The sequence below is a fragment of the Hemicordylus capensis genome, chromosome 3 (assembly GCF_027244095.1).
Source record: "Hemicordylus capensis ecotype Gifberg chromosome 3, rHemCap1.1.pri, whole genome shotgun sequence".
Classification (NCBI taxonomy): domain Eukaryota; kingdom Metazoa; phylum Chordata; class Lepidosauria; order Squamata; family Cordylidae; genus Hemicordylus; species Hemicordylus capensis.
This window is the reverse complement of record NC_069659.1, coordinates 69,136,963-69,164,284: the sequence shown is the minus strand read 5'-3', so window position 1 is coordinate 69,164,284 and position 27,322 is coordinate 69,136,963. Positions and strand designations below refer to the sequence as shown.

General features: G+C 41.0%; 1 protein-coding gene across 7 annotated transcripts in view; it reads left to right on the top strand.

The window, feature by feature from the left end:
- The window catches only part of CADM2 (cell adhesion molecule 2), a 717,808-nt gene that overhangs the window by 399,537 nt on the left and 290,949 nt on the right, over positions 1-27,322 (top strand). For 5 of the 7 annotated variants that reach the window (XM_053306333.1, XM_053306332.1, XM_053306335.1 and 2 more), the window contains one exon: positions 12,845-12,871. The exons of the other annotated variants lie outside the window; for them this stretch is intronic. In XM_053306333.1, the coding sequence (XP_053162308.1) occupies positions 12,845-12,871 (27 nt within the window). The remainder of the gene's footprint in view (positions 1-12,844; positions 12,872-27,322) is intronic. 7 annotated transcript variants of the gene reach the window in all.

The window sequence follows — 27,322 nt, the reverse complement described above, 5'->3', positions numbered from 1 at the left end:
GAGTGCCCATCCCCTAGGGGAATCTCGGAGGCTGGGATAACGAGTCCCGGTCTCTGTTGTTCAGCACTGCCAGGAGCAGCATGGATAGTCACCTGTGCAGTAGGGATGTCCATGAACCAGCATTTGGCTGGTTCAGTGGTGGTGGGGTGCCTTTAAGGCAGGGATCCTTAATGTTGGGCCCCCAGATGTTCTTGGACTTCAACTCCCATAATCCCCAGCCAAAGGCCACTGGGCCTGGGGATTATGGGAGTTGAAGTCCAAGAACATCTGGGAGCCCAATGTTGAGGATCCCTGCTTTAAGAAGCAGGCCCACCCACCCCCACCCCATCTCCCCCACTGGCACTGTCTCCAAAACCACTGGTGCGGGCCTGCTGAAATCTCCTTGCAGCCCTGGTCAACATCATACTGGAAGTGGCTAGTGCACATACGTGACGTGCACACATGCACTGGCTACTTCCAGTATTACACTGACCAGGACTGCAAGGAGGTACACAGCAGCCCCTCACCAGCGGTTTTGGCACCAGCACCAGCGGGGGAAACAGGGTGGGGGATGGACACCCTCCCTGCTCCTTAAAGGTAATCCTCCATTACCCATGAACTGTTTGAACGCCGTACCTCTGAACCGGTCCATGCACATCCCTAGTGTGCAGCAGGGGCTAAGAGTGGTTGTCTGGGGGAAGGGAAGGCTGAATTCCACCTGACTGCCCACCCTGAGTTTATTGTAAGGCTCAGCATTGTGTATTTATTAGAAGGCTAAGATAAGGCAGAAGAATCCTTTGATCCTAAATAATTGCTTTTTTGACTGGATTCTACTCATCTCTACTGATGATATCTGACACTCTGTAGCCCTTTAAAACATCACAATGGGATATGTTAGTTTTGGAGGAATGAAGATAAGCCTGTGCTGTCATCTATTCTGTTCTGTCAACCTAAACTATGCTTTTTAATAAACCTTTTTTCTTATTATTTCCTAACCATTAACTGAGTAGTTGAGACATTTGTTTACTTCTCTATAGTAACACTATTTCATAACGGTCTCACCATGAAAACATGGTATGAAAGTGGACGTTAAGGAATTGTACAATATCAGAAAAAAGATTGTATCTATTAAAATCAGTCTGTGCCTAAATGAAATAGGTTTCTAAAAGTTAATTATTGATTGGTACACAATTTGGCTATTAGTACTGTCTGTCTATCTATCTATCTATCTATCTATCTATCTATCTATCTATCTATCTATCTATCTATCTATCCATCCATCCATCCATCCATCCACCCACCCATCCATCCATCCAAGCCTATATTGCCCTTCCTCTATGAAGGCCAGGATGACATTCCTGGTCACAAGAATTTTGTGACGTAGGTGACAGACTGACTGGCCCAGAGTAAACTAGTAAGCTTCAGACTGAACAGGAATTTAAACATTATGTCACTGATCCAAGCTCAACATACTATCCAGCACCCCTTGTAACAGACCCTTTGGTTCAATTTGCCTCTGTCAAACATTTTCAGAATGTGTTCTGCAGCAACAAAAGGGACCCCCAACAATTATAACTCTGGCTAAATCCCTGTTGTTGTTGCTCTTGCTCTTGCTCTTGCTGCTGTTGTTGTTGTTGTCGTCGTCGTCATCATCTTGGTCATTGTCAGAGCAAAGAGGAGTGCTGGTTTTGTGGTAGTAAGCATGACTTGTCCCCTTAGCTAAGCAGGGTCCACCCTGGTTACATATGAATGGGAGACTATAAGTGTGAGCACTATAAGATATTCCCCTCAGGGGATGGAGCTGCTCTGGGAAGAGCAGAAGGTTCCAATTTCGCTCCCTGGCATCTCCAAGATAGGGTGGAGAGAGATTACTGCCTGCAACCTTGGAGAAGCCGCTGCCAGTCTCTGTAGACAATACTGAGCTAGATGGACCTATAGTCTGACTCAGTATATGGCAGTTTCCTATGTCAGACAGTGTCAGACAACTTTGTCATACCTTACACTACCCTATCCCTTTTCCTTACATGGGACCTTGTGGGAGGCAGGAAAGGGTAGCTACAATGTCCTCTTCATTCCTGGTGAGCAAAAGCCAGCCAGCAAGCCATATGCCTTTCATAAGAACAACCCTGCTGGATCAGACCTATGGCCCATCTAGTCCAGCATCCTGTTTCATACAGTGGCCCACCAGATGCCACTGGAAGCCTACAGGCAAGAGTTGAGGGTATGCCCTCTCTCCTGCTGTTAGTAACTGGTATTCAGAGGCATCCTGCTGGAGGTGGCCCATAGCCCTCCAACTAGTAGCCATTGCTAGACCTCTCCTCCAAGAAGTTTTCCAAACCCCTCTGAAAGCCATCAAGGTTGTTGGCTGTCACCACATCTCGTGGCAGAGAATTCCACAAGTTGATTATGTGTTGTGTGAAAAAGTATTTCCGTTTGTTGGTCCTAGATTTCTTGGCAATCAATTTCATGGGATGACCCCTGGTTCTAGTGTTATGTGAGAAGGAGAAGAATTTCTCTCTATCCACTTTCTCCACACCATGCATGATTTTAAAGACCTCTCTCATGTCTCCCTGCAGTCATCTTTTTTCTAAACTAAAAAGCCCCAGGTGGTATAGTCTTGCCTCATAAGAAAGGTTTCAACAACAACAACATATTCTCCTTCAAAAGGCAGCTTGCCAGCTAGCTCTTGTGCTCTGGGAAAGGAGGACATCACTTCTCTCCTGCCTCCCATGTGGTACCAGGTAAGATATAGGGGTGGGAGACTATCTGAGAAAAGTGTGGGGATTCCTATAGAATGTCCAGAAAAAGAGTAAGAGTTCCAAACTCTATGTGACATTGCAATTTTGGATGATCATGTCAGTCCTTCTGATAATTTCAAGATTGGATTGGACTGGATTGAATCCAACTCTTTTCATGTGCAGGCCTACTATCCACTACTATCCACAGCCATCTTATTTATTTGTTTGTTATTTCTCTTTGTAAACCGCCTTGAGCCATTTTTGGAAGTGCAGTATAGAAATTGAATTAATAATAATAACAACAACAACAACAACAATCAATGGCGAGACACTTGGACAGGTTAGCATTAGAAGAGGCATTTTCCAAGGGGACTCACTATCCCCTCTGTTGTTTGTAATCACCATGACCCCACTTTCACAAATACTAAACAAAACAGGCCTTGGATACCAAACATCTAAAACATCAAGTAAAATCAACCATCTGCTGTACATGGACGATCTGAAGTTGTATGGAAAGTCCCAGTCAGAAATCGAATCACTGCTAAACACTGTCCCTATATTCAGTAGCGATATAGCAATGGAGTTTGGACTAGACAAGTGTGCTGCATTAATAATGAAAAGAGGGAAAATAACAAAAACAGAAGAAATAGAAATACCCAATGGAAGCAAGATCAAGAACCTGGAAGAGAAAGAACATTACAAATACTTGGGCATTCTGCAGGCTGATAACATCGTACACACTGAAGTTAAAAGAAAAATGGGAAGTGAATACATCAGGAGAGTTCAAAAAATCCTCAAGTCCAAACTCAATGGCGGGAACACCATACAAGCCATAAACACCTGGGCTATACCTGTTATCAGATACAGTGCAGGAATAATAGACTGGACCCAGGCAGAGCTAGAGACGCTAGATCGTAAGACCAGGAAAATCATGACCATCAATCATGCTCTGCACCCCCGCAGTGATGTAGATAGGCTCTACCTCCCTCGCAGCTCAGGTGGAAGAGGAATGCTGCAAGTCCATCAAACAGTAGAGGAAGAGAAAAGAGGCCTTGAAGAATATATCAAGGACAGTGAAGAAGATGCACTTCATATGGTCAAGAACAAGAAACTATTCAACACCAATGAAAGAAAGCAGGCCTACAAGAAAGAACAAGTCAAGAACCGAGCAGAAAAATGGAAAAATAAGCCCCTGCATGGTCAATATTTGCACAATATAACTGGAAAGTCAGACATCACCAAGACCTGGCAATGGCTTAAGAATGGCAACTTGAAGAAAGAAACAGAGGGTTTAATACTGGCTGCACAAGAACAGGCAGTAAGAACAAATGCAATAAGAGCAAAAGTCAAAAAATCTACAACAAACAGCAAGTGCCGCCTTTGTAAAGAAGCAGATGAAACAGTGGACCACCTGATCAGCTGTTGTAAGAAGATCGCACAGACCGACTACAAACAAAGGCATGACAAAGTAGCAGGGATGATACACTGGAACATCTGCAAAAAATACAAGCTACCTGTAGCCAAGAATTGGTGGGACCATAAAATTGAAAAAGTTGAAGAAAATGAAGATGTAAAAATATTATGGGACTTCCGACTACAAACAGACAAACATCTGCCACACAATACACCAGATATAACTGTAGTCGAGAAGAAAGAAAAACAAGTGAAAATAATCGACATAGCAATACCAGGGGATAGCAGAATAGAAGAAAAAGAAATAGAAAAAATCACCAAATACAAAGATCTACAAATTGAAATTGAAAGGCTGTGGAAGAAAAAGACCAAAATAATCCCAGTGGTCATTGGCGCCCTGGGTGCAGTCCCAAAAGACTTTGAAGAGCACCTCAACACCATAGGGGCCACAGAAATCACCATCAGCCAATTACAAAAAGCAGCTTTACTGGGAACAGCCTATATTCTGCGACGATATCTATAACAACAGCAACAACATTGACAATAAAATTCAGCCATCCTAGGTCCTTGGGAAGGACTCGTCTGGATAAAACAAACCAGTCAATAACAGCTGTCTGACTGTGTAAATAAATAATAATAATACATTTTCCTGGCTCTTTGGCCATATCTTTAGATATTTGGTTAACTTATAGAAAACAATCCTTTAAATGTTTAGCAGTGTATTAAAGTGTGTGTCTGTGTCTGTGTCTGTGTCTGTGTCTGTGTGTGTGCATGTTTAACTGAACTGTATGTCAGTCTTTTCTCAGATATATCCCCCCTCCCCAAATGTACTCTTAAATTGCTGCATTAAAGGTGCATACAAGTGCTGAGCTTATTCTCAAAGAATGGTGTTTTTAAAAAAATCTCGTGTGTCAATTGAATGGCTGTTCTGAATACTAGTTTTTTGATGTTCATTCAGTCTTTAATTGTCTTTATTTTAAAGGTGTAGCAGCTGTTTTTAAGCAGCTCCGACTCCAAGTCTTGTCTGGAACATCATAGAACTCATTTTAATAAACAAATTCACATGCAAATACATTCTTTTAAAACATAAGTGCAAATGCCACAGTTGAGACTGATGGTGGTGTTGGATCACGTATCTGCACATTGATGCCTTCAAAAGGAAGAGGCTTTTTAGATTGGCATCTGCAATCTCATGAATTATTTATCTTGCATTACATAGGAATCTCATTGAAAGGGCGGTTGATGAGGTTTTAAGAAGGAAGGCAGTATTCACATGTGTGCACTGTCCATGCTGAGTCTGCCTATGAAGACTTGTCTAGGCTCTAAAGCTTGTTGAACAGAAAATTGCATATATGTGTTTTTCAAACAGGCCCTTATTACTAGCTCAAAGCTTTGTGCTTTGTTTTGTTTTTCATTTTGTCACATTGCTTTAGAAAGGAAGACTATCATATTAATATACATTCCCAATACAAAATATAGCTATAGCAAGAGCATGTTGGTATAATTTAATATACTACCCCAAGATAGCAACTGTGCATCTGGTTAAATACCACCAAGCATATGTTCACAGCTGCAGATTGCTACAAATAGCTGTCTTTTGGCCTCACTCCCATCTTCAAGTTTCCCCTTGAATGTTGCCCTCTTATATATTACTTTTCTCCCTGAAACAACATTCTGTGTCTGATAGAAGCAACAGGATAGCATTTTAGAATGATACTTCTGTCTAAAATAATGAGCTAAGTTAAATAGCACCTATTAATATTTTCATTGTGTGTTCTTTTGTAATAGGATTTGATGTTTCTGTGAGGTTTCGTTTACTTCAAATCATTTTCATGGCTAGAAGAATGGGGAAATGCCACATCCTGTCAGAGTTGCCAAGAAACAAGTTAGAGTTGTCGACACTAATTCATTCATCTGCATTTTTAAGCAAGTCTTCAGAGTTCCTTCCACTCTTAAATGAATGAATAGCTGCTGTTGTGCTATGGGAGGGCTTATTCAGTTCTCTGTTGTGAATACCGTACAGGAACAGTTAAAATAAAATCATATACATTAGAGCAGCTTAAACAATTGAGTGAATGTTTCTAAAGTATTAACAGAGCAACCTATACACAGTATCCTTTTAAAATGAAATCAGAACTATAAGATACTTGAAGAGATGTTCAAAATATGTTTTTAAAACATATTCTCAAAAACAAGAGGTCTCTTGCAGTTGTGAGATTCTTCTGCATGCAATGTCTTCAACAGTTATGTCACAGGCAACTCTCTGTGTATATATCCATATCCATTCTTTCAATCATGTCCCATGCAGAAAAGAACTTCAAGTGATTTCAGAAAGTTACCCAAGATGAATTAGTAATCTAAAGATATACTGTAAATAGAACTAGTACATTTGGCAATGAGACTAAGGTAAATCAACAGCTGACAAAGCAATTGTTAAAACAGCTAACTAATTTGGAAATAATGGGGAATAAAAGATATCTGAATATTTAAAAGATGTAGTGAGATAAGAAGGAAGAAATTGAATGTTGCAAAAGAAAGTAACATGACCGACATCCTAATGTTGTGTTTGTACAAGGCTGCTATGTGTCAGGCTACTGTTGTTCTAATACAAGCATGTTTTCATGTACACAAGTTTCCAACCTGTGGCATGCCTCATATGTTCTAAAAGATACTTCTGTGCGATAGCACAATTTTGAAAATCTCTGTAAAGATTTGCAATCTTCTTGTGCTAGTACAACATTGTTCATTTCACAAGTGCTGCGTAAGTCAGGATGTCAGCCACTGATTATGGATTCTAAAGAGGTGTGCAAACAAACAGCTGAAATTATATCGTATTCATAAACTGATAATTGTTTAGAGTGACTGGTCACAGAAAAAAAGAGAGAAAGATGGGATCATAATAAAATGGAATCCTTTTTCTATTTTGGAGTAAGCACTACAACAATGAATATCGTGTTGGCTGAGGAGACAAAGCTTTGGCCCTTTTCTATAATTTGCTTAAGACACCATATTCTGCTCCACAATGTAGCTGATCAACTTATTGATGTAAGTTGATTTTAAATTACCCTACATGTTCAGCACAATTAGTTCATTTGTCAAATCTTTAGCTCAGTTACCTTGTGTCCTTCATGTTTTCTAAGTAACAGAGCAATCATCTGGTGAAAATAGAAAAATTGGTTTTAAAAAATTAGCAAGCTATTCTGGTTCCATGGAGAAGGACCTATCTACCTCTGCATGCACAGAAGCCATGTGCAGGCTGGCGTTGCGCAGGGGCAGCTGGGGACAACGTGGGCATTGCTGGGAGAAGCAATGGGGTCATGGCAGCCATTTGAGGAGCAGCAGGTATGGTCCTGCTCCCCTCTGTTTTAAAGCAGCTGTAGCCCCTCATTTTTAAAGGGATGTGCCCACAATTTGGATATCCGAATTGGGTTTTGGCAGATCCCTAGCCCAAGGATATACTAGTGTCTCATATTTCTAGTATTTTATCATCTGGAGTATTTTGTATTGAGGAGGTATATTGGGTCATTTTAGAAAAATCCACATCATTAGGTACTCTGTAGTAGTTGTGAAAAAGCCCAATAAGTTTTAGAAGTCATTTATCAGTACTAAGGTACAGAAATAGTTAGAAACAGAGGCTTATGAAGCTTATCAAGATTTACTGATAATTAAATCTTATCACCCATTTACACACACGTTGCAGTTCTGTAATAGTTATATATTAAATATATTTCCTAGTTGTAAACATCATAACATGTAGAATGGCCAATCTTCAATGGCCAGTCTTCAATCTTCATAATATTTTTACGCAGCCACAAAATGGGTGCTAGTGACCTGTTATGACTGGAAGGGGTCAAGCAGTAGGACTACAAAAAAAAACCCCCAACAACACTATTGATCTCTTCTCTTGACCTTTTTCAGCTGTTCTACATATGGATCTTTGCACATAGAAACAACTGTTTGTAATATATCTTGATATCTGTTGTTATTTGAGGTACACAGCCAAGTGAACGGTGAAAATGAGGTGTGCCAGTCATTCACAAATAAATATACACTTTTGACTAATTCAATCTGACCTTTACTATTTCATGATGTAGAAAAACACAAAACCATTGAAAGATACCATGTAGAAATTAATTAAACAGTGTATCATAACACCACTGTCCACTGGAACAGTAATAATAAGTGAGCAATACAGTCCCAAGCACTAGTCAGAAGTGGAAATTAGAGTTACTATTGTTAACTTTGCAGATGAGTTTCTAAATATTTTAAAGAGGAAAATGTTTCACTATTTATACATTGTATGGGGAGATCAATGATGAAAGTCCATAAGTCCTACAGCAAAAACATATTTTAATCACCATTTCCCATCTAATTTGTTTGCTCTGTGAACTTTTACTGTTGAATTGACGTTTGACCAGCCCATCAATTCCAACATTTACAAGTATTGAACATGATATTTACATTTGGCAGAGATGACACTAATTCTTGTTTAGAGTGAATATGGAGGGAATTATAGTTGGACTGGCAAGCCTTTTAACCAGATCAAATCAAGTAGTATCTGCAGTCTTTCTTATCCCTATGCTTTTAGATACTGGCATTGTTTTTGTGTTCCAAATCTAATATATGTCCTATCTTGTTTTAGACTGTGTTTCCCACACGTGCTACAATTCACAAAACCCTGATGTCATTAAGTGTTACTCCTACACCAGTTCCTATGTTCTGCTTCTACTGTGCATATCCAGGCAGACACTGTTGGCAGAGCATAGGCATGAGAATGGACACAGGCAGGCAGAGTGTACAGCAATTATGCTAAAGTGCAGATCAAGTTAACAGAACCAGTGCACTGTAGCAACCAATTCTCCTTTCAGAAAAAAAATGATCTGGCCCAAAGATTGGCATACAGGGCATTGGTGGAGGAGAAGTAGCAGCCGCAGCAGACAACCTGGAGGTTTTTCACATGGGACTTTTAACTTGCATCTCCTCTGGAATGGAGAGTGTGAGTTCACATATTGGCCAGATTTACCTCGAAGTCCCTGCGTGTTATCGGGAAGCAGTTCACACACAATTCGGGTTTTTCACTGTGTGTTAGAGTGTAGCCTAATTTATATCCAGAGTAAAAAAATCCACTATTTGCATTCATTTTTTAGGACATTTGAGCTTCCTGTAAAGCCTCCCAGTAAACTCGTGGTAATGCCTGCTGTGTGTACAAGTCCTTGCAAACACTGATTGGAAGGGAATACAGAGAAGCTGATGAACCAGTTGGAGCTAGCTTTGAGCAGCTGCAAACTTAAAGAGGCATTGAAGCAATGTTCAGCTAGATAAGTCAATCACATAATTTCTCTCCTTCCCACTTCAGTGTTCTCCATATATGCTGTATCACCAGGTTCAAAGAGAAACACTTTGGGACCCTAACTAAGAAAAGCATGAAAACAGCCATCTAGTCCTCTGATGCACTTTGATACAGCCTGAAAGAATCTGGACAATATTTTACTGAATGGTGCCAATATTAGCAGTTTTGGCTTTATGATGCAAAATGCTGCTGATAGGTGCTGTATTGAATCAGATACAATTATTGTTCTGACTCAGTGCACAGCCCTAGTACATGCTCTAAATAATAATAAACAATAAACAGGACAGTTTTTGTTATGGGGCGGCTAACAAATAAAGATGATGATGATGATGATGATGATGATGATGATGATGATGATGAAACATATTGTACTCCTCACATATTGTGCTTGCTTGACATTTGATTTCTATTCAAGTATGCTTTATCTTGGTCTATAAGACCCCATCCTTATCCTCTGCACTGCAAAATAACAAGTAAGGGGAAGATACTACTTAATGGTGCAGCGGGAAAATGACTTGATTAGCAAGCCAGCGGTTGCTGGTTTAAATCCCTACTGGTATGTGTCCCAGACTATGAGAAACACTATATCGGGCAGCAGCGATTTAGGATAATGCTGAAAGGCATCATCTCATATTGCGTGGGAGATGGCAATGGTAAACCCCTGCTGTATTCTACCAAAGAAAACCACAGGGTTCTGTGATTGCCAGGAGTCGACACCAACTTGATGGCACACTTTACCTTACCTTACCTTATCATAGGCTTAGTGACCATATAGTTTTTTACTGACTGCAGTTTTCTTATATGCTTTTGTTGAGGTAGAGTGAGTGCTTGTATATAGACTGGAATGGATGAGATGTTAATGGAAGATGCAGAGAGCAAAAGAAGACTAATGAAACAGGCATTGGGGTCTGTGCCATCAGGAGACAGATTTGCAGGAAGGAAAGAGGAGAGAGACACAGAACTTGCTAAATACAGAACTTACTAAAGTTATGTATTTATTACTATTTATATCAGCTTGGCTGATATGGCAGCTCTATCTGCTCCTTGAAGAGAATAACTCAGTGATGCCTCAGCTGGTAACCTTCAGGCTTGACTAGTGTAATGCACACTCCATAGGGCTGCCTTTGTATGTAGTCTGGAAACTTCAATGCAAAATATGGCAGCCAGATTAGTCTATGGGTAACCCAGAGAAAACATATTATGGGTAACGCAGAGGGACCATATTGTTATTTATTTATTTACACAGTCAGACAGGTGTTATTGACTGGTTTGTTGTATCCAAACATCGAGTCCTTCCCAAGGACCTGGGATGGCTGAATTTTAATATCAATGTTGTTGCTGTTATTATAGATATCATCGCAGAATATAGGCTGTTCCCAGTAAAGTTGCTTTTTGTAATTGGCTGATGGTGATTTCTGTGGCCCCTATGGTGTTGAGGTGCTCTTCAAGGTCTTTTGGGACTGCACCCAGGGCGCCAATGACCACTGGGATTATTTTGGTCCTTTTCTGCCACAGCCTTTCAATTTCAATTTGTAGATCTTTGTATTTTGTGATTTTTTCTATTTCTTTTTCTTCTATTCTGCTATCCCCTGGTATTATTATTATTGTTGTTGTTGTTGTTGTTGTTGTTGTTGTTATTATTATTATTTACATTTTTTATCCCACTCCTCCTCCAAGGAGCCCAGAGCAGTGTACTACACACTCAAGTTTCTCCTCACAACAACCCTGTGAAGTAGGTTAGGCTGAGAGAGAAGTGACTGTCCCAGAGTCACCCAGCTAGTATCATGGCTGAATGGGGATTTGAACTCGGGTCTCCCTGGTCCAAGTCCAGCACTCTAACCACTACACCACACTGGCTTTATTTTGCCTGCTTTTAAATCTTGCAATGACTGCCAATAAGTTTCCAGGCAAAATATAAAATGCTGGTTATTGTCTGTAAAGCATGGATGGCTTAGGTCTGAGTACCCTCCTCCTTCTCCTCCTCCTCCTTGCAAGATCTCCACCACTCTTTATGATGATCAGGAGAGGTCCATCTCCAGATGCCACCAGTTCATCTGACTACGATGGGGTCAGGCCCCTGAGTAGCTGTCCTAGGATGTGAAACATGCATTCTAATGGAAATACAAGTTTTATCATCTTTAGATGTATTTGAGAGACTCATTAAGACTCATTTCTTTAGCTCAGCTTTTAACAGTATTAAATTGTTTTTAATACATTTTATGTTAGAATTTAATTTTTATTGTTTTAATTATAATTGTGAACCACCCTGAACTGCCTTGGATTGCGCAGTCTACACATGAAATAAATAAAGAAACATGGGAAGTATTTGACATTGCAAAAAGTTGGCTGTATTTAAATGAATTGAGCTGTTAGAATTTCTTACCAAAGGATATTGCATAAAAATCTATAACCATAAAAAGGTAACATTATAATAAGGCACTGTGATTTGTCCTCTTTTTTCCTGCTGAGACTATGCACAAAATAGAGAATAACAGTGAGGATTTTTACTGGCCATGCTTCCTGCTAGATCTACAGGATATTATATAAGCTACATATTAGCTGTTAGGCTGCCTTGTGTTTCCTTGGTAGTGGTTAGTTTATGTTGGTGGCTGTCAAAATCAGAAGGCAGTTGGTATATAACCTATAAGGAATTAACGTTCAGTTGGTGATGCAAATGGTACAGAAATATTGCAGGTGCTTTATGGTACCAAAAATTATTTATGCTGGCAAAAATTATTGGTTTCCTAGTTAATTATACAAGTTTTACATGTTCTTTTAACTTCTTCAGCTCTTATCCCCAGTGCTGTGTGCTTTAGGGGGACATATGGCTTTAAGTTTTTGTAAAGTTCTTAGACCATCTTAGGCACCAAGAAGTAAGATAGATTCTTCTGATGTCTTCTACACTCTTATAATCCCATGGTTTGAGGAATAAAATAGTATAGTGTGTTATTTGTGTGTGAGAGGAGTTCATAAACAATCTAAATAATAATACTAGAACGTTCTCTCAAAATTTATCAATATACCATTGGTTTAAATTTTTATATAGCTATACTAATTACCTGCTCATTATTTACTAATCTGAAGCAACTAGAATCTACTTGTTCTTGGCAAACTATGTAGTTGATATGGTAAACTTGTGTTGTTTTCCAGCAACACAGGCATCCACAAGCAATTATCTATATCTTTATAGTTTGACTTGGCAGGTTATAGTTGGGGGAAAACATACCAGCCAATACCAAATATGTCAGATATTTGGCTTCGGTTAGGCTCAAATCAAACATTCTCTATATTTTTATTCAGTCAGAGCTTCTGACTAATTGATATTTGTTCTCTTCTCCTCTTGCACTCTTTACCTTGGTTCCAGTGGCCGCTACAAAGAGCAAAGCTAAAGGTGAGTTTCCACTTTCATTCTTAATGATTTGCACTGCATGGCTTTGCAGCACTCATGCCACTGTGATTGCAATTAACTATGCAGATTTTATTTTTTGCATGCAGAGGATTTGGTGTCCCCCCCCCTTTTTTTTTGCATTGAGCTACTTAAGTTACTATATTTTTCTCTGAAAATAACTCAAAGTTCCTGTGAATTTCTGAATGTCAAATCCCAGCTCAGAAAATAGAACTTTATTCTCTTCATAGGAGTTTGCTGCCATGCTAGAATAATTAGATTGCCAAAAGAGCTCAGTTCATTGGTATCTATCTTATTTGTATTATCTTGCAGTTTCTCAGCTGTTCACTTTTTAACATCAATCAGACAAGGCTGCACTGTTTGTTGAATGCTTATTATTTTTAAAAAATCAAATAAATACATCTGGGTATCATCCGCATAAAAATGACACAGTGCATAATAATGAGGAAAAAAAGAAAGCTAGTAAAATTGTAAAGAAAAGCATGTACCTAATACAGAAGCTCTAGCAAACACCATAATTCCCAGGAAAGAAAAAGGAGAATATTATAATATGCACTTTTTATGGTGAAATCTTGCCAACAACTTTTCCAGGCTGTGGGGAAAGATAGCTAGAGAGAGATGGAATGAGAAAGTTCTGTAGAAGCTTTCCCAGATGGTGACTTTACTTTGCTTCACCACCAGGAGGGAATATGTACGTTCACCTATTGGCCAGATTTATCCCGAATCCATGCAATATATCAGAGAGCACTTCATATATGATTCATGCTTTTCCCTGTGTATTGGAGCTTAGTACAATTTATGTCTGGGATAAAAATACTTTTCGTATCTTGGGGGTGGGGTTGGCTAAGATTTACTCTAGGATACCCCTCTCCCACATTTAAACGCACATTTGAGAATGCTTCTGGAGATAACATTTTAGACAGGCAGTGTAGGAGAAAGAGATGGGGAAGGTACCTTTGCTGGGTTGCAGAGAATAGGGAGAGTGTTTGTTTTTCCAAACACAGAGAGGTGGAGCTGTGATAGAGCTGTGCATAGATGGATGCTGGCTACAGGTGTTAGAGGTTATTGATTTTTACCCACAATAGGTAAAACAGCAGAGCACTAAGGAATGAGCACACACTCCAGTTACAGAGTAGGTAGCAGAGGATGCTTTGGATATTGCAGCTATTTAGAGAAAACACATGGAGATCCTTGTATGACTAAACACTAAACATTTATTGGTTAAATACACTTAGATAGGAAAGACCCATCTCTAATCTAAAGGACTACATAATGGATAGGTAAGGAGAGAGAGAGAGAGAGAGAGAGAGAGAGAGAGAGAGAGAGAGAGAGAGAGAGAGAGATGTTTCCATCTGCTCTCTAGGAGGAAAGGAAGGATTGTGACTCAGCACAGGAAGTGCTGCAGAGTCAGTTCAGGGGTCATAGAGTAGGGACAGATAGGGAGACCCTTACTCACTGTCTCTACTCCCAATGCCCCTAGTGGTCATTAGGACAGTTGGTGCAAAAGGTCGATGCACTGGAAGTTCATCTCCAACAACAGGGACATGTTCTGTAACATCTCCAGGCATGGGCAGAAAGTTGCAAAGCCTTACAGGCCTTTCATACAAGCCAGGAAAGTGGTATGCTGAGCAGGCTTCCTCTGTGGTTTTGCAGAAAACAGACAGGTGGGCTTGGGGAAAGGAATAAGAAACATTCATGGTAGTTAGTACCTTCCTTCACTTCAACGCCTTAGCCACTGGTCCAGGAGCAGCTGTACCCCTCTCCTTGATTTTAAAAGATGAAATATGAGAAATGAAGTATGGAAAAACAAATATAAAGGTGATGACAGAGTGAAGAGAGAAAAGGGATGAAGACGAGGGATGTGCATGGCACCAGGAGGGCAGGGATGTTCCCTTAAGGGGCAGGTGAGGTGCTGCCTACCGCCAAGCCCCCACCCCACCACTTTTCCCCTGCTGGCACTTTCATAAAAAGTGGGCATGTGAGACTACAGCGTCCCTCTCTGCGCCCCAGTCAGCATTGCAACGGAAGTGGCACACGTATGTTGGCCACTTCCATTGCAATGCTGGCTGGGGCTCAGGGAGGGACACTGCAGTCCTGCACATCTGCTTTTTACAAGATCGCCAGTGGGGGGAAAGTGGTGGGGCAGGACCTGGCAGGTAGGCAGCACCCCCCCCACCGCCCCGTCAAGGAAACCCTCTGTCCTCCGGACCAGCTCAAACCATGGAACCGGTTTACCACTCCTAGAATGGAGCGCCAAACGATTCCGTGCACATTCCTAATGAAGACAGAGAGAGTTTCTCACATGGTCTACTAATTAGGAACTGTGCACGCTGTAATAGGCCAGGAAAAATATTGGCTGAAGACTGCTTGTACTTGTGTATGTTTACAAGCTTTTCCTATTAATATTGATGCAACTGGAAAATTATCAGATTTTCTTTAAAAGCAGAAAATGACTAAATCTTTTTTTGTTTTGTTTTAAAAAATAACTTAGTAGCATGAATTAAACTGATTGGAATATTCCCACAATGTAATGACTTTTTGGATTTCCCCCTGCTTTATGAGCTCAAAAAACCATGTGCCACACTATCCACTGTGGCCTTTCTCATGATAAAGCTGTTTAATTCAAGATTTTCAGTACATTCTGTTTGAAGGGAAACTGGGGAAGGCCAAGTGAAAACAAAGGCCAAGTGAAAACAAACTGTCAAAGGAGTGAGTTAGAACCTTCAGTGAACTACACATGTTAAATAGTGTTTGTAATTAGTTTTGGAGGGTGACTTATCACTTTCATGTCATCTGATCCCTTTTTATGCATCTGACCTCTTCTGTAACAGAAGTCATGTACTTTCCATTAAAATACTTGTAACAATCCTTGTCTTTGATCCAAAGGTGCCTTGCTTACAATCAAGTGTGAGGGTGGCCAGGCAGGTGGGGAGGAAGCCATGGAAAGCTTACATCTCCCACAGACAGTCATGCTCTTGGTGCTGGGTGTGCAGATCATGCACCCAGTCACTCCGTCACTGCCCCTTGCACCACGGAGGCCCAGTGCAGGAGAGAAAGAGAAGGAGGGTACCCTTGCTGGGTTGCAGGGAATAATAAGAATGTCTGGGTCCCCACCACCACCACCAAACACAGAGAAGTGGAGCTGTGCTAGTGCTGTGCATGGATGGATGATGCATCCTGGCCCCCAGAAAGCCCACAATGCACCACAAAAGTGCATGGTGCATTGTCAGGATCCCCTCAGCGATGGGCAGGTGCCTATCAGAGCTTCAGCACTGACTGCAAGCAGCCAGCACTGGCACACAATCAAGTAAGTGTGGTTACCGGAGTGCTCACTCCCTTAACCTCATTTAAGAGGTGGGCTCCCCAGGCATGTGTGCTACCAAGGCGCTGCCAGCAGCCGATCGGCTCCTGCCATTTATTACAAGCAGCCAAACCCAGACTTAGCTGCCCTAGCCCAGTCTTTGCTGCTCATGAGAACAGTCTCACTCTGTCTTATCACAATCCTGATTTATTTATTCTTTATTCTCATGCCAAATACAGGCAACTAACCCTAAGACTGCATTTGCATGTAACATGAGAACAGTTTTGCTAAGCTCATGCCAAATACAGGCAACCACAGTTAAAGCCACTCACTTCGTTCCCGCGGAGCCAAGCCCCCGCCAGCGGCCAGGTGAGTGGCGGAGGCAATTCCCCGCCACGGGGGCTGCTAGGTTGCACAGAGCACCGGCTCCGTTTGCCTTAAAGAAGCCACCGCCGCCCACCCCCCAGAGGAGAGTTCACCAGCCGCGCCTGACCTCCAGTGACTGTTGGTGGTGTCTATCTTACATTTCTTTTTAGATTGTGAGCCTTTTGGGGACAAGGATCCATCTTTATTAATTAATTTATTTGTTATTTCTCTATGTAAACTGCTTTGGAAACATTTGTTGAAAAGCAGTATATAAATGTTGTTGATAGCCACCATTTTATTTACACATAGTCTCCCAAGTGCAGTGTTGGCCTGAGCACTGAGGGAAAATAACATGATGGCTGTCACCAAAAAAGCCCCTGTAAGATGTTGCCCCGCCCTGCCCAGTGTGTCCCCGAATGATGCTATGTCCATGACATCATGAAAAAATTGATGGACACCAGAAGATGGCTGCAAAGTGGAGATACCTCCACTGCTGCTAAAACCCTCCATGTACACACTGTTGAATGCTGCATGGGTGATGAGTGTAGTTTTAAAAGATGGAATACATACATATCACTCAATTGTACTTCATGCTAGTTTTGGAAAGATTCGAGGGAGGGGGACTCTCTAGTTGGCTCCATTTATTTTCTATTTGTGCCAAAAAAAGGTATGAACACGCCCTACTTGCTAATAATTGCTAGAACATCTAGTAAACAAGGCATGGCCTTCAATCATTTAATGAGGCAGATTGAAAGAAAACGATACCATAGCTGCCTGCATTTCTCAGATATGCTGGCTCTTTAGAGTACCTTCTGTGACTCGCTAATTCATGCCAGTTATCTAAGTGTGAAGATTAAGCCGGACTTTCCACAGTAATTTTCTAGAGGGGAAAATTTTTGAAATATGGGTTGTTGTAAACATAGCAAACCAACTGAGAGCTATGATGGTAACAGGGATGTGCAGAACGTTCCAAGCTTGGAATGTTTAGACTTGAAATGGGCTGTTTTGAGTCTTCTGAATTTGAAACAGAACACACTTCAAATGAAGGGCCTATTTCAAGATAGGAATGGAACAACCCTGTTCTAAGTTGGAACATTTTGAGTGTTCCAAGTGGCGCCAGGGTTTGCATCAAGGGATGGCGGGAGGTACCTTTAGCAATCATTACCTGATCACTGCTTGTATCTGCCAGCCCCTGTGAGCAGTGGCACCCCAACCAGCATCTCACGACAAGACTGCCCCATCTACAGTGCTCTTTGCACACTTGCAGCAGCCATTTGCTAGTTGGGGGGGCCTCAGCGTGAGATGCGGGGTGGGGCACTGCTGCTTGTGGGTAGCGAGGTAATGATTTTTAAACGCACCTCCCGCCTCCCCGCCCCTAGCTTAGAACATTCACAACCTGAGCTTGTTCCATTGGAACAAGGGGATTTGTGTTCCATTTCAAGCTCGGAACAGAATGTAAATACTGTTCCATGCATATCCCTGATGATGACATCAGAATATTAGGTTTTGGGTTTTCTTTTGTTTAGCTTAAGTGATAGTGATATAATCTGTCTTATATTTAAGACAGTGAGGTGGTAATCTTTCTTATATTTGTTATAAGCAAGCTTGCAACATGGGATCAGGAAGTGCATGCTAATTTTTGTTCATATTGTGACAATTTAGAGTAGCCTCTAACTCTACCCACTGATTACCTTCAGTACATCTTGCTATTCTCATCCAGGGCAGTTTAGCAAGTTGCTTTCCTGTTGATTTAGTGACTTTTATATAGAATAATATTACAACTTTTAATTATAATTGGTGTTAAAAACCCTAAATGTATATAAATTTCTTTCATGAAGAACAGCCTGCACAGCCAGTATCAGCCAGAGTGAGGGAGGAGCTTCCTCCCTCAACTCCAGTTTGAAAGAAGGCTAAGAGTAGTGCCAGAATTCTGGAATAATGCTCACACCACCAAACCAGAAGTGGAAGCCACAAAACTTTGAGAGAACCAAAGTGACAAAATGGAGATTGGGGAGGGGAACGGTGGGTCCGTTTTTGGCTTTAACTGTGGTTGCCTGTATTTGGCATGAGCTTTGCAAAACTGGTCTCATGTTACATGCAAATGCAGCCTTAGGGTTAGTTCAGATGTCACATGGAACCATGGATAAAGCCTGGTTCCACACTATGTCCATGAGCCTTGGGTACATGCACTCCCCTTGGCATTGAAGCCTTCTAGGAAGTTTGGCCATGATGTCAGAACTGACTGATGTTGGTTTATTCTAAGCAGCTTACTAAAACTAAACCAAAATATGAACCCAATATATGCTGTACATCTTGTATCTTAGTTTATTTAAACCAAGATCATTCAGTTTGGTTGTCACAACTGATCTTAGTTTGTTTCTATTCTAAATCAAAAGTAGAATTCCTGGGAGACAAGCAGGCAGCAGGAAAGTGTACACTCCTGAGGTTTGGGGATGTTGTGCAAGAACCAGGCTTTGAATGTGGTTCCATGTGAACTGGCCCATAGAATCAAGCTTTTAAACAGAAACAAACTACTCACTTCTGGTAGGTGGAATGAGGGCCAAATGAGTTTCTGTTACATGATTGGGGCCTGAGTGTGTGTGTGTGTGTGTGTGTGTGTGTGTGTGTGTGTGTGTTTCAAATGTAAATAGCAGCTTTGTAGTGCCCCAGTCTAGATCAGGAATACAACTTGGGGGCAGGAGTCTTTGCCCCTTTGCCCCTGTAGGAGTCCCAATATGGATCAACTCTCCCAGTGGCTGCTATTTCTGAATTGGGTTGCAGAAAGGGCAAAGGGTAAAAGACGGGCTTCCAAATCCAGTTGGTGCCCTGCATGGCCTCTATTTCAATTTTAAAACAATCAGACTTGATGCCCCAAGAATACTATAGGTGCATTACCTAGTTTGGCCCTTATTTGTTTGGTGCAACATGTATATCTGTTTACTGACAGTACATCTGCTTTCTCGGATTTCTTCTGCCTGTAAGAATACTTTCAGTGTCCTCACTGCCAGAAATAGTCATTAAAAGCTGTTGGAGCTAGGACCCTGGCAGCATCAGCTCTCAGCTGTAATGTCTCATAGTGACCACTGGGCGGGGTTTAAGGGCATGAATAAAAGTAATGGACTCATTCCCACTTGGTTCTTAGTCTCCATTTTGTCTCTCCAGAGATGGCTGTTTGTTTTTCGCCATGAACTACAGCTGAAATGATGCAGCAGGTTTTTTCACATCCTTTTGTAACTTCTAAGTAAATCCTTGTTGTTCTTAAAAGAACAGCTTAAAGAACTGTCTCCAGACCTCTTGCTTGGCTGAATTATCCCCCAACTGGTTTTGCTCTGCTATTTGGGGACTGGACTGCCATTCTTCCCCTACAAATGCCTCTAGAATTCCTAGTCATTCCCTCTTCTTTATAAAGTAATGAGGTGTATGGATGGAGTTGTGGTGCTGGTAGTTGTGAGAATATTCCTATTCATGGCACAAAGGCTGTAGCAGGATCTTCTGCCTCCAGGGCTTGGGTGCATGGTAATCCAAACCCATTCTTAAAATTGTGCTTTTCCAGAAACTCACAACAAAATTCATCTGTTGTTTACTCCAGATTATTTATAAGTGTGATGGTGTTTGCTCATCCATAAGAATAATTCCTGCTGAATTCTTTCCTATTCTTAATTCTAGCACACAGTAGAAGTATCAGGGAAACTTCTTAAACTTGAGCATGACAGCATCAATGAGCAGTATCAAAGGAAGTGACAGGATTAGGGAAGTTTTCCTGAGTTAGGCTATTGAGGTTGATCTTGGATTAAAACAAAGTTTATATTTGGTATTTACATAAGGAGGATAGCACAGCTCTCAGAGTTTGATTGGAGAACTTTTCCAGGTTGGCTCTCTTGGGTAGACGGCATAATTTCTTTTTATTTCTGAGATCAAAAGCAATATTTCATGATATTGCAATAGAAATGGAACAGATGAGTTCAGAACTTCCCTGAGCCTGAATGGACAAGATACTTTCAGTGATCACACAGTTGTTTAACACCTGAAATGAGAATGTTTGCTCATGACAGAAACCCGAACTGCACAGCTCCACATGTCTGAATGATGTCAGGCTGCAGAATATTTCTGAATATACTATCTTGTAGCTATGAATTCACTGCCAAACTGTTTTCTAGAAAATCACGGGGCAACCCTATTGCATTTTTATCACCGAGACACAGCAGTAGATTAAAAATCTCATAAGAGAATATAGGAGCTGCACAGAAAAAGGCTGTAGTTACAGCTTCAATAATATCTCCTATAAAATAACATTTTTAAAAAATCTTGAAAAGACCTATGTAAGTAGCTGTGAATCAATAAAGAGTATTGAGTCAGAAAAAAATCTGAGGCATCTCCTAAATTCTTAATTTCTCAGAAACATATTGGCCTGCTTTTTTTTTTACCAGCTATTCCTATGCCTCAGAAGGAGGGAGATACTGGATTTTTCATAATGCTCTTAAGAAGTCTAAATTTTAAAATGCTCCTTGCTCTTGATGCTTTTCAGTTATTTTATAATCAGCACAAACAGAACTATAAGTGACACACAGAACCTGAATTTCCCTGTTTTGTAGATCTCTGTGGAAAATGTTATCTTAGTTATGAAAATGCTACATATTATTTTATTCACGGCATAATGATAATGTCTGTGGAGCAACAGGAGCACATTCTTCTTTCACGCTATTGTGGTGCTAGTCTTAATGAAAAACTGATAGCTGGATAAATGCATTCATGTGTGGGGAAAAGCTTGCTCTATGCCTCACATTCCCCATATAGCCAGAGGCGGTCTTACTCCTGGACATCTGGGCCAAAGTCCAGGGTCTCCATACCCCCAGGGGCCCCCAAAATCATTTTTAGTCTGTCCCGAGTGGTGTGGTCACGTTAAAAATGTGTTGAAAATACTGGCACTCACTCTCCTAACCTCATTCTGGAGGGTAGCTGCCTAGGCGGGTTTGCCGCCAAGGCGCTGTTGGGATTGGGCCCAATCCTGGCCATACAAACCTGTACTGAAAACTGGGCTGGGCTTCCTTAGCCTGGTTTTCGGTGCGTCTGTGAATATCTTCACTATGTTGTATTTCATGGTCTAATCGCATTTGATAAAGCTTAACAATGTTCCTTTAGTTGATGTAGCAGTTTTAAACAAACTTTCAAAAACTGTGTATTCAGTTCTCAATCGTCTGTTACTAATTTTTTTGTCTACGTAACTTCTTAATCTGGTATACTGGAACCAGTCCACGATCTCCTCATTTATTCTTTGAGTCATTAGATTATAACTTAAACATTTTTTGTTCTGAAAGACATCTTCGTATCTGGTTATATGATTGCAGACCCAAATAGATTCTCTACCTGCTGTATTGAAGGACTGATTAAAAATAAAGTAACCTAAAGGATAAATGTTTGGACTTAGAGAACATTTACTTTTTACATTTAATATATGTACTTTTAATATGTATTTTAATTGTGCATTGTTTTAATTATATTGTAAACCACTTTGGGATTATTTTAATGACAAGCAATATAGAAATCGAACTATAAATTAACAAAAATAAATAACTAATTGGAAATAATTGGGGAACTCATGTTCACAGGCAAAGGAAAAAAGTTACCTGTCATGATAAAATACAACAGGTTCTGAGTCTGTTGTAATATGTACACCTCTGTTGCAGAACTGCAGGTCTAGTGACAGCACAGGATATGTAAAATAACAACAGCAACAACAACAACATTAGTGGTACCAATAGTTGTTGGTGCCCTTGGTGCAGTACCAAAAGAACTTGAACAGCATCTTGACACCTTAAGCATCAATAAAATTACAACACATCAACCACAGAAGGCCACACTACTTGGGACAGCATGAATACCACAACACTATCTTTAATTTTTCTTTAGTTATCCTAGACCCTTAGAAAGGGCCCAATAGTTAAAGTACCAAATCTAGTCAATAATTTCTGGTAGACTGTATATAAATAGAATAGCAACAACAACAACTAGCTTAACCCGCACAGAGCATCTGCATACTAGTACTTGATTGCTCCCCTCAACCTAGAACCCCCCTCACTCACAGCCCCATCACCTCAGAAATATCTCTACCCTCAACTGAGCCACACTCCTGCTCCTCCTCATCCATCCCATTGCTCCCATCTCCTTGGTCACTCCTCCATCCCTTTACTCCACCCCCTCACCCCTCTTGGTCATGGCTGCAGTATTGCTGGTGCCTATTAGCCAAGTTGCAGGCCCCTATTCCCAGAGACCTCCTCACCCAAGCCCTACTCCTGCTCCTCCCCACAGCAGCAGCAGCAGCAACAGCGATTGACCGGTCCCTTCCTTGCTGCTACCACCGCCATGGCCGCTCATTCCCCTCAAGCTGCTTACAGGCCCGTGCCAGCCCCTTGCCTGCCTGCCTGCCTCCGCCAATGGCCTCGGTAGCCCCAAACAGCAACAGTGGTTTACTGGGCCCTTCCTTGCTCTCGCTGCCACCATAGTCACTCATTCCCCTCAGGCCGCAGACAGGCTCAGAACCATCCCTCACCCTTCCTTCTTTCCCTCCCACTCTTCCTTTTCTCTCTTTCTCTCTCCTCCACTTGCTCTTCCCCTTTCTCTTCCTACTCCTCCATTCAACCCCCCTCTCCCTTCCTGAGTTAACAGATCTTGTTCATCTTGTTTCCTCATCTAATTAACACAACAGCAGCTTGAAGGGGCTGTTTCTTCCCTCATGACCCCTCTCTTCACAGACTCCTGCCCACTATTATCTAGATAGATTCCTCTTCTTTACAATCAAGAACATCTTACAGTTGCATTTCAACTGACCTTAACCATTACAGGCCCTCCTCCCTATCTGCATATGGAATCCCACTACCCAATCACCACAGTGCCACAGGCTCCTCCTCCCTATCTGCATATGGAATCCCCACTGCGTAATCACTATGGTGTTTCTGCTCTCACGGGCTCCTCTTCCCTTTCTGCATATGGAATCCCCACTGCCCAATCAGGTGCTTCTGCTCACGAACTCTCGTGAGAGCTGCCACGCATTAGTGACAGGTACACCTTAGAGAATTTGATAGATAGATGGTGGTGGTGGTGGTAGTGGTGATGATGATGATGATGATAGTTGTTGTTGTTGCAGTTTCAGTAGTGCAGAAAGTCAGTGTCGGGCTAGGACTGGGATGACACATGTTCCAGTCTGTCATGATAATCACTGGCTGCATTTGGGCCAGTCATTATATCTCAGTCTGTGAGAATAAGTGCAGCTTCACAAAACAAACCAGAAGCTGAACTTCCAGCTCCTGGAGCTTGGCAGTGAGCCTGGCTTCTGGTTGTGAAGAAGGAATATGCTAACATTGGCTGTGTTTTCTGAACCCACCAATGTCTGCATATTACGCCCAACTTTCAGTGGATGAACCAACATCTGTAATCAAAATTTGAAGTTGATGGCAGATGTCAAGTCTGGAACTGTTAGTTGGGCTGCATATGCTGACATTGGTGGGCTGGGATGACATGAATCAATGCTGACATATTGCCTTCCCTCACCAGAAATCAGCTTGGCTAGCAAACTTTGGGAACCAGAGTTTAGCTTTCTGTGTGTTGTAGGAAGCTATCCTATAATAAGAAGAGTGGCACATTATATACCTTACTCACATTCATGCAGAAAACAAGAGAGAAAAAGATAACAATAACTAATAGCAATCATTTCTGTTCCTATTTCTAATTTTAATTCTAATTAATAGCATGATTTTTAAAATGTCTTGCAACTAGGCTAAGAAAAATAAGAAGTTAATTCTTAGACTCGGTATTAATTTTTTCAGTCTCTGTGTGAAAAAAATCTCCCTGGTACAATCCGATTTACTCTCAGTGATTCTGACTGATGGTAAATATACTCCATAATTTTATACTGCTATCAGTATTCTATATCTGTTTATCTATATAGCCTCCTATTGGTTATTCCATGCTTCTTTTATTGCTGCTGAGAATATTATAAGTTTAAAACCTTTTCATTTAGCAGATATCTTTTCTCTTCATGTGTTTCCTCTAATAATCATTATTATTTCTACATGTTTCCATTCACCATTCAGCAGATTGCATATCACACTGTACACTGAGTGGTTTTACTCAAGTTAGATTTATATGGCTTTCCTTTCAGCTGTGCCTGTCAATTTTTGTAAAGATAGAAACTTTGCTTTTAGTACCACCTTCCAGCTGATCTTTAAATAATAACAATAAAGCCACTGGCACCTCATTTTCCCCCTAGTGGTACCCAACAGATCTCTTTTAAATTTGAAAGCTTCTTTTGACTGCTGTGCTTTTTATTTTCACCACACTGGCAGTTTGATCCTACTGGGTCTCTTTTCATCTGTTTAGGGTTTTGTTTTGTTTTTTACAATTTAGATCAATTATTAAAATTTGTCAGATTATCATTTTATAGTGCCAAAATAAGCAATATTATCCCTTACTTTAAATTTTGATATTGGCTTGGCATTTCCTTGACAATTATTCATTTGTTGGTTGGTTTGTTGCTCATCTATCTATCTATCTATCTGTCTATCTATCTATCATATTTTATACCACCTGATATGTACACCTCTAGGTGGTGTACAAAATTTAACACAATATTAAAATGTTCAGTTCAGTTCAAAATGTATTACGGTCTATGACAAGCACAACAAAGAAAAAAAATACAATAAAAATAAAAATATAAATAACAATTAAAAAAATAAGTCAACAGTCTAACCCAATATAAAAATGTTGACACAGATTAAAATCTATAAAACAATAAAAACAACAGCATAAAACGGTTATGAAAACAAATTATTAACATTATGTAATATATAGATTGATCAAGTTTGCACCTTATGGAATTTCCATTGAACACACATACAATTGTGCCCCCTTCAAACAGTGCCCTAAGCGTGTTCGTCAGGTATGAGGGAGGGAGTTACTGTGGGGCATTGGGACATCTTCCCAGATTTACACCTTGTAAGTGTGAGCACAGCTGCCCTCTTTTGCTTCTGAAGAGGGCTTATGTAACTGGATGCACTGAAATAACATATATTTGAAAAGTACATGTAAGGTTATTTATTTTAAAACTGTTTAGTAGACTTCCTACTAAAGGCACCCAAAATGACAATGTAAATGAAACAAACAAAAAAAATCAGACCCAAAAGATTCATATATATTTTAAAAAACAGCACATGAAAAGGCCAAAAAATAAAATCATAATAGATGACAGAAAGAAAATTTGTCCTGTAATGAAAACGTTTTTATATATCACCAAAACCTTCCTAAAGAGGTATATATTTGGGAATAAAAGATATCTTAGGATACTGATTGATCAAAAAAGTATCAGTAAATCTCAGCATTGTCTAGGGGATAAGAGAAATATCTACTAAGGCCTGGTTCACACAGTAGTTAGAATCTAGATTTAATGTGAGTTACCAACTTTAGCATGATTGTGTGAACCTGTGCTAAAGCAGAAATCTCAGATTAATCTCAAGCCATAAGCCACCTTATCATGGTTTAATACAACCATGCTAATGTTGATAACCCACATTAAACCTAGATGTGAGCAATTATCTGAACCAGGACTAACTATAAATAATACCAATGATGAAACTGGGTAGCCCATTTGATATATTTTAAGGTAGTAAATCTGGTATATTTGGTGAAATGTTTCTTCCTCTTGCCTGACCAAAGGACCCTCCTCTGCCTCATATCCAATGAAAGGACCCCACTTTCCCCTTGGCCAATCAGATGACCCTTCCCACTACCCTTGCCCACCACCCTCTGTATGGCTGCAGCTCAGTGGCCCTGGCCAAGGGCACAGAGGTACTGGCAATGGGGCATAGACAGCCCTGTTCACCTGCAGCCCCTGGAGAAGTCTAGGAAAGGGTATAGTCCCCAGATGCAGCTGCACAGGTAGCTACAAGGAGGCATGGCCACCCATATAGCTACTGCTGGGCACCCAGCCCATTGATGATCCCATTTGCAACATCCCCAATGGGAGGTACAGAGCCATGACAGCTGCCCAGCAGCCCCCGCCAGCACCAACCCCAACTCAGCAGCCAAAGGTGGCCATGCAGCACACACCTGGAGTACTGTGTACAATTCTGATCAACACATCTAAAAAAGGACATGGTAGAACTGGAAAAGGTGCAGAAATGGGCAACCAAGATGATCAGGGCCTAGAGCACTTTTTTTATGAGGCAAGGCTATAACACCTGGGGCTTTTTAGTTTTAAAAAAGACGACAGCGGGGAGACACGACAGAGGTCTATAAAATCATGCATAGTGTGGAGAACGTGGATAGAGAGAAATTCTTCTCCCTCTCACATAACACTAGAACCTGGGGTCATCTCATGAAATTGATTGCCAGGAAATTTAGGACTAACAAATGGAAGTACTTTTTCACACAATGTGTAATCAACTTGTGGAATTCTCTGCCACAAGATGTGGGGACACGCTACAACCTGGATAGCTTCAAGAGGGGTTTGGATAACTTCATGGAAGAGAGGTCTATCATTGGCTGCTAGTCAGAGGGCTATAGGCCACCTCCAGCCTCAAAGGCAGGATGCTTCTAAGTACCAGTTGCAGGGGAGTAACAGCAGGAGGGAGGGCATGCCCTCAACTCTTGCCTGTGGCTTCCAGCGGCATCTGGTGAGCCACTGTGTGAAACAGGATGCTGGACTAGATGGGCCTTGGGCCTCATCCAGCAGGGATGTTCTTAAAAATGAATCATCAGGAAATCTGGGGTACCATCCA